The sequence below is a fragment of the Centruroides sculpturatus genome, unplaced genomic scaffold (genome assembly GCF_000671375.1).
Source record: "Centruroides sculpturatus isolate CEXI.00-Female unplaced genomic scaffold, Cexi_2.0 scaffold100, whole genome shotgun sequence".
In the NCBI taxonomy this organism is placed as follows: Eukaryota; Metazoa; Arthropoda; class Arachnida; order Scorpiones; family Buthidae; genus Centruroides; species Centruroides sculpturatus.
In genome coordinates, this window is record NW_019384300.1 from 53222 (window position 1) to 62310 (window position 9089).

General features: G+C 26.3%; 1 protein-coding gene across 1 annotated transcript; it reads left to right on the top strand.

The window, feature by feature from the left end:
* Positions 1–1968: 1968 nt before the first annotated feature.
* On the top strand, positions 1969–8563 carry LOC111636955 (alkylglycerol monooxygenase-like; the record flags this gene model as incomplete). The annotated part of the gene is made up of 8 exons (XM_023382374.1): positions 1969–2112; positions 4133–4228; positions 4299–4365; positions 4460–4605; positions 4764–4898; positions 4966–5082; positions 7869–7951; positions 8022–8563. Coding segments are annotated over 8 exons (984 nt in total), but the record flags the coding sequence as incomplete, so codon positions are not given.
* Between the last annotated feature and the right edge of the window lie 526 nt (positions 8564–9089).

Below are 9089 nucleotides of genomic sequence, written 5' to 3' on the forward strand. Positions count from 1 at the left end.
AACTATCCCTCACAACTTCAGCTGATGATTCAAGACAAATTAATGGTAATGTTGTACAATCATTTTGAACTTTTCAGTCCAAAACTGAACAATCAATTATGGCAAAACACTGTCTTCATATTATTCTAAAATCCTACATTGGATTTTTATTCCTGATATATTATTAGTTCTCAAAAAACACAGATCATAGCTCACTATTCTTCTTTGGGTACACGGAAAAAGAAGACATAACAACAGGACAATAATTAACCTCAAGTTTTAAATCTATACTGCATTAACTGGATGATAGGATGTAATCATGCTGGCACAGTTAATAGTAGCATCATCTGCAATATAAGATGTACAGTTATGTAATACATACTTTTTGACTTGTCCACATAAGTTAATCTATAAATATTTTTATTATTTGTGATGATTGATAACGTTATCTTAAACAATTATTTAATTTGATAAATGTAAGAGCACCAGATATTGTATATCCAAAATATTGAAAACTTCCTGATGTTAATCATTAAACATAGTATTTAAGAAATAGTTCAATTGCTTATTAAATATATCTTACTCATAAATTACTAAAGAAATATATTGCCATCATATTTATATTTTTGCAAGTTCAGATCCAATGAAACTTAGGATTACTGTCAATCATTTTTTTAAAATTGCTGTTATGAATATATCGTGTGAATCAACGCCAGTCCATGTTCTGAAAGAGGAAAAACTATAGTAAAAATCAATGTCAAGCACTAAAACATTAGTGAAAAATTATTTTAAGAAACTTTTATCAAAATCAAAAGCATTAAAACACTGAAAAGGGACAAGGCATACAAAATCCTGTCCAACAGGGCTGTCGAAAGGAGAGAACCAGAGATTTTTCCCCGGGCTCGGAAAAAATTTCAAGACCCACGGGTAATTCCTACTCACATAAAATATTTTTACTAACAGAAAATAAAATCTTTAAGATTGTTTTTATTAATAAACAAACAGTATTTGTTTATTTGTTCAAAAATGAAAGACAAAAGGATCCTGCTAAGAGGCGAAAGGAGCCAAGTCTACCCCAGGCCCCGTACAAGCTCTCGATGGCCCCGTTGTCCAAAATGCATATGTAAGAATAATAAGAATTCCTTGGGCTCCAAGAAGGTCAATTGTAGTTGGATTTAATGGAAATTAAAGTGTCCTTTCGATCATGTATAAAGATGAAGTTATGAAGTGAATTTGTTTAATGATTAATAATTATTAAATAACTTTGAAAAACACAAAAACATTTTACTTTTTNTTTTACATATTTTTATAATTTAAGATAATTACAGCATATTCATATATTACAAAGTTCTGTATATATGCATAGATGAATCTAATATGTAGAATCATAGTTTTTAATTTTATTTATTTTGTAATTCTAACTATGAATATTTAAGATCTAGGATGAAGCAATCATTTTATTTAAAGAATTGAAAATAGCTGTTTTCACACACAAATTTTGCCTTAAACAGTAAACATTACATAGAGAATATGATGACAACTGCAAAATCTGATGACATCAAAATCATGATTTTAGTCTAAGTTCTGATTTGACAAATTTTAAATTTGCCTAATCAAATTTAGTATAAAAATTGCATTATATATATACAGTACCTTGCCAAATTTTTAGACACATTGACTAAACTCATACTTTTTTACTATTGTTTAAGGAATGAGTATATTTTTATGTTATTCTTATTCTCATTTTTCCAAATAATTCTTATTTCTTAATCGAATAAACCTAAGAAANATTTCATATATTATTTATCTTTCTAATATCTAGAATAGAATAATAATAACAAATGTAAGATAATTTATATCTAGATTAAGATATAATTCATATTCTCTTTTTGATATTAGTGATTAAATTATTATGATAATTTCCTAAGATAATTGTTGTCATACTGCTGAACTTATGAGAAACTTTTTCATACTCTATGACTTACTAAAATAATTAAGAAGAAGTACTTATTTAATTCTTTATTTACAGAAATTCATTTTGCATGGGCAGCCCATCAAGTGCATCACAGTTCTGAAGAATATAATTTATCAACAGCTTTAAGACAGTCTGTCATACAAGATTTTCTTGGTTGGGTAATTAAAATTACTAAATATTGTAAAAAAAACACAATTATAAAAAACAGTAAATTTATTTATTTACAAATACATATGCTGATATATAGTAGAATCTGCTTATCATAATTATGAATACTTAGACTTGTCTAAATTACAATAAATCATAAAATCTGTACCAACTTTAACATCTGCTGGTCAGATGCCTTAAATACCAACCAATTGTTGGCATTTAAGGCATCTGACCAGCAAAAATCAACCACAACAATTATTCATAGATGGTCTGCCTCAGATGTGTTGTCTTGTCCCTCACTATTCGGCTACACTTTGCCTAGATGAACCCGTTATGGGCCTGGAAAAAAGACCACTTAATATTCACAGGGCAGAAAGAGTATAAAAAGAATTGTTAAACTAATACTAAAAAGTAAAAATTTCAATGGAGTTGGAATAAAAGTAAATTTAATAATATTGATTCAAGAATCTCATATTGAAATCTAACTTCTAGAAGTGGAGATGTACTTACAACAACTCATAACTAGCACTTAAAAAGAAATCTTTATTCAAACATCAAAAAGAAGTCAATGTTACCTCAAAGGTGAAATACACCTTTGTAAATTTGCCAAGCCCTCCTTATTAGAGCTTAACACCATAAAAATGATAAACTCCAAATACAATTTTTCATGTGAAGACACATTATAAATGAACCATCTTATCTCAACATACATCAATCCTCATACCTTTATTTAAATTAATGTTATTGTCCCATTTTATTATTGATAGTGTTCTTTAATTGTATATTTAATATTATTATTCTCTTCATTTATTTTAAAAGTTTTAATATTATTGTTATCTATTTTATAATCAGTTTTATTACAATGTTGAAACCATGAGAAACTAATGTCTTCCAATCTAATACTTGGTTAATGTTTTTTCCAATGGTCTCGTTATTTTACTAATAAAACACTTTGACTGATTACAACATTTTAATTGTTTGTTTTCTTTTTCTGTGTCCTCTTTTATAATTATCTTCTAAATATTCTTTTAATCTTGATTATAAAGGCATTTTCTTTGATTGCGATAGATCAATAAGATTTTGTAATTAATTGTTTTTCTAACATTACATTTAATAATAACAATTTAATAATGTAATAATCATTCATTTTTGTTGGCACCATCCCAAAAACACTAGTTATCAAGATTACTGATTAAAGATCAAGAAGGAAATAATAAATTTTAAAACAACTGGAGTTGTTTATAGAATTATATGTACTGTACTTATAGTCTGTCAAATAATTGCATTGAAGATACCATGAGATAATTGGAAAAAAGATTAGTAGTACACAAAGTAATCATTAGATTGAAACACATCAGTTTACCATGGTTCCAACATTGTAATAAAACTAATTGTAGAACAGATTAAAAAGAATATTAAAATTTTGTATAAAGACAATAATAATTTTAAACATAGAATCAAAGAACATTACACCATAATAAAATAAAATAATAACATTAATTTAAATAAAGGTATGGCAACTGATGTATTCAAGAACTGGTGGCTAATGATATATCTAGTTTCAAACATTTGGAAAATATAATTTAATATTCTCTCATTTAAAATTTATTGGCAAAATTAAAATTTAATTTTATGATGAAGCCTTATGAGTTTATTTAGAACTTTAAGAATCTCTCTCTTGAAAGCAAGAAGAGAAAGGTTCATCTGTTCATATATGTTTTACAAGTAGAATGCTGGTTTTATATACTTGATGATCCAAAGTCCTTTAACATAGCAATTTTTTGTAAATTAATAATAAATACATGCATACATAAGCAAAAACAAAGAACCCCAATACTAAATCAAAGGGAAAAACCTAGTTTGCCATTGCATAAAAAATATTTTACATTTTTGGCAAATGTCTGTTATGTCAAAGGACTTCTGGATCACCCTGTATATATATATATATATAAAACAAAATTTTTATTGAATACTTGATATTAATATAGCCTCAATAATTTTAGAAACAACTATGATATATTTTTCTAGACTGTATATCTTCCAATAGCATTTTTCATTCCTCCACCTATTTATGCTGTGCACATTCAGTTCAACTTAATTTATCAATTTTGGATTCATACCGAAGTAAGATTTATTCAAATTGAAATTTAATAGCTATTATCCAAATAATTAGATTTCATCTTATTTATTACAGTTTATCAAAACTCTTGGACCTCTTGAATATATAATAAACACTCCTAGTCATCATAGAGTACATCATGGTATATTTTATTTATTACTAATTTTATTTAATATTACAATTACAATGACAATAATGAAGTTATACATTGTTGACTAATCAATTTTATGATACAGGTAGGAATCGATACTGCATTGATAAAAATTACGCAGGAGTTCTCATTATTTGGGATCGAATGTTTGGAACATTTGAAGCAGAATCAGATAAAGTTGTATATGGGCTAACACACCCAATTAATACCTTTAATTCTATAAAAATTCAAGTAAGTAATGCTTTAATTTAAAACCGTATGTTATAGCAATGTAAAGCAATTTTATTTCTACCTGTTCTATTTCATTAATCTAAATTCAATTATTTTATATCATAATTATTGTTTTAAACAATCATTTACTAATTATATTAAATTATTTTTCAATTTAGTTTGACCACTATCTGTATTTATGGGATACTTTTTGGAAAGCCGAAGGTATCAAAAATAAATTATCAGTTCTACTTAAAGGACCTGGATGGGAACCAGGGAAACCTCGACTTGGAAATTTAGAAGATATACCTGATGTAATAAATCATTTTACTAATTTTTTCTACATGTTATAGTTTAAAATTTAACTTTATTCATTTATAGGTATCGTATCCTGTAGAAAAATATTTTCTACAATTAGAAGTTTGGTGTAACGTATATATTATTGCACATTTCGCATTAACAATAATTGGCTATATCATAGTAGCAAATAATCATCAGGTATGTTTAATTTAACTTAAAATACTTTTAATGCAATGTTATTTTGATATAGAATAACTAATATTGTCTTTAAAATAAAGAAATTGTCACGTAGAAATTTATATTCACATAGATGTTTAATATTTAATAATGATTTGAATATAACAATCTAAATACTGAATATTGAAATCGTTATTTCACAATAACAATCAATGAATTATAATTACTGATTATTTTTTATCTTTATTTCAAAGTGCAAAATTATGATAAGTTACATTTATAATTATAAATTGAGTAATTGAAATGCAATAATTTTATGAAAATGCATCAATTTCAATATATGAGGACGAGTTAATAATTATATATAATGCAATTTATAAAATGAATTGCAATAATAATAGTAATCTTACAAGAATGTTATTTTAAATATAGTCTCCCAGCTTTACAAAGCAGTTGGCCCATTGTTGCACCATCTTTTTTAATTTCAGAAAAAAGTACAGGATCTTCCAAAAAGAATGCCACAATTTTAAATTATTTTAATTTTGTTAAATACTATCTGAGAACATTGTAATATGCATTAAGACATTGGAAAGATATCTAATTTTCACATTTCACCATTACAATTACTCAATGCTTGCACTTTGTGTCATGTAACACACATCCAACCAATACTGAAAAATTTTTCCTAAATTTGCTAGAGCATATCCATTGTCACTCCTCCCACAGTAGCCATAATTCTATAGCGCATGCAAATTACTCATGTTGCACAATGAGTAATGATTTCAACCTTGTGAAGCAGAATATAAAATGCCTTCTCTGTTGCAGAGTCACCATTTTTGTTTATGGTGTTCTCTACAGATAGTAAATGACAAGATATTCAAACAGAGATGGAAGATGAGATGTTACTCTATCAATCAGTGCATATTGCATACTTCTCTGATAATCATTAACACAATTACAGTAATTTAAAATGGTAGCATTCATTTTGGAAGACCTTGTTTTTTCACCCGACAGACAAACTATCCCTCACAACTTCAGCTGATGATTCAAGACAAATTAATGGTAATGTTGTACAATCATTTTGAACTTTTCAGTCCAAAACTGAACAATCAATTATGGCAAAACACTGTCTTCATATTATTCTAAAATCCTACATTGGATTTTTATTCCTGATATATTATTAGTTCTCAAAAAACACAGATCATAGCTCACTATTCTTCTTTGGGTACACGGAAAAAGAAGACATAACAACAGGACAATAATTAACCTCAAGTTTTAAATCTATACTGCATTAACTGGATGATAGGATGTAATCATGCTGGCACAGTTAATAGTAGCATCATCTGCAATATAAGATGTACAGTTATGTAATACATACTTTTTGACTTGTCCACATAAGTTAATCTATAAATATTTTTATTATTTGTGATGATTGATAACGTTATCTTAAACAATTATTTAATTTGATAAATGTAAGAGCACCAGATATTGTATATCCAAAATATTGAAAACTTCCTGATGTTAATCATTAAACATAGTATTTAAGAAATAGTTCAATTGCTTATTAAATATATCTTACTCATAAATTACTAAAGAAATATATTGCCATCATATTTATATTTTTGCAAGTTCAGATCCAATGAAACTTAGGATTACTGTCAATCATTTTTTTAAAATTGCTGTTATGAATATATCGTGTGAATCAACGCCAGTCCATGTTCTGAAAGAGGAAAAACTATAGTAAAAATCAATGTCAAGCACTAAAACATTAGTGAAAAATTATTTTAAGAAACTTTTATCAAAATCAAAAGCATTAAAACACTGAAAAGGGACAAGGCATACAAAATCCTGTCCAACAGGGCTGTCGAAAGGAGAGAACCAGAGATTTTTCCCCGGGCTCGGAAAAAATTTCAAGACCCACGGGTAATTCCTACTCACATAAAATATTTTTACTAACAGAAAATAAAATCTTTAAGATTGTTTTTATTAATAAACAAACAGTATTTGTTTATTTGTTCAAAAATGAAAGACAAAAGGATCCTGCTAAGAGGCGAAAGGAGCCAAGTCTACCCCAGGCCCCGTACAAGCTCTCGATGGCCCCGTTGTCCAAAATGCATATGTAAGAATAATAAGAATTCCTTGGGCTCCAAGAAGGTCAATTGTAGTTGGATTTAATGGAAATTAAAGTGTCCTTTCGATCATGTATAAAGATGAAGTTATGAAGTGAATTTGTTTAATGATTAATAATTATTAAATAACTTTGAAAAACACAAAAACATTTTACTTTTTTAAAATATATAATGCATTTTTAAATAACAACAGGTCAAAATTATATATAGTATATTGAAATATTATAAATATATAAAAATAAATGTAAAAGCAGTATCAACGCTAACTGTCCTTTAAGAAAGCAAGATTATTTTATAGGTTATTTGAATAAATGGAAAGGAATTGTACAGTTTTTTAGAAATAAAGTATATTCCCACAAAAATACCAGTTTTGCTTCTTCAACTTTTAAAAAATTTTACACGAATACATTTAAAATCTCTGAAAACAATTTGCTTATAATTTTAAGATAAGAAATAAATTAATCTACATACAATACAACAGGAGATTAAAATAGATATAATGAAAGTTACTTTTGATTAAATTACATGTATAATAATTAATTTTAAATTTATTTTTCCTAAATAAATAGATATTAAAGTTTTTAAGGACTAATGAAAACATAAAATATATAAAAACATTATATTTATTTGAAATTTACATCTTAAAATATTTAAATTAAAACATTTTTTTCTTTTCAGAATTATAATTATATAACTTTGCTCGCCTATTCATTATATATAATTTTTTCTCTAACTGCATTTGGAACTATTATGGATAAAAAGTGAGTATTGTAAAATATATTAATAATTTCTCATTAGCACTTTATTTAAATATTTGAAAATTCATTTCAGATCATACGCCTCAGTCTTGGAATTGTCCAGATGTCTGGCTTTTTTTTTTCTGGATAGTTTTTTCATTTCGCAAAGTAAATATTCATTAATAAATTCAATGTTATGGTTTCTTTTCCTGTTATCATCTATTCTTTGGGGTATGATATCATTCCAAACTTATTCAACAAAAATACATATTAAAATTAAACAATCTTAAATAGAAACATCATCTTTTTTATATTTATATATTATAAATATAAATTTATTTAATCTGTATAATATTGTGTGTATTTCATTTTATCACCCTTAAGCAGATAAAAATTTGCTGCTCTTTTTTGTAATAGGTTATACAAGATAGAACATTAAATGTATTTTAATTTTATCATATATCAATATAATTTTTTAACATAATGTTTAATGTGTAAATCATTTTGTGATTATGTAATTACAATGTCACCTGTAAAAATATCCTGCCATAGGCACGTTCCTACTATTTTTTTTTTTGGTATAAAAATGCCTCTGTATATATTGTTATATAAATAAATAGTATATTCAATTTATAAGTTATTAGCCTTTCATAATATATTCGATATTTATTGAAAAAAATGTGATGGGCATCATATTGGTGTCTTTGGGATTTTATTTTTTGTTTGCATTCCTTTTCTGTCTTTCAATAAATTCGGACTGTAACGACACAGTTGAGGCAGTCGGATAGGGTTAGAACTTGCAATTCTTGTTTATCCCAAGGAAAGGGCCATCCGCAAATCCAGCACTTGAGATGTAATAAAGATGACGAAGAGTTGAATATATTTATTTATCAACTTAATAATTTAAAAGGAATTAACAGTATTAACAAGTTTGCAAATACCTGTGTATTAACCATATAGTTTCTCTCTACTATTACAATTATCAACTGATGAATATATTAAGGTTAAAGCATTTTTTTCTGTGTCAACTGTTACTGAACAATCCAGCTATTGTTAGTGCAGTGTTTAATGTTGCATTACTGTATTATAAAAGTATATTAATGATGTTCGATTTACTATCAATTTTATTAACTATCTTCTAGTTTGACACCCTTCCAATACT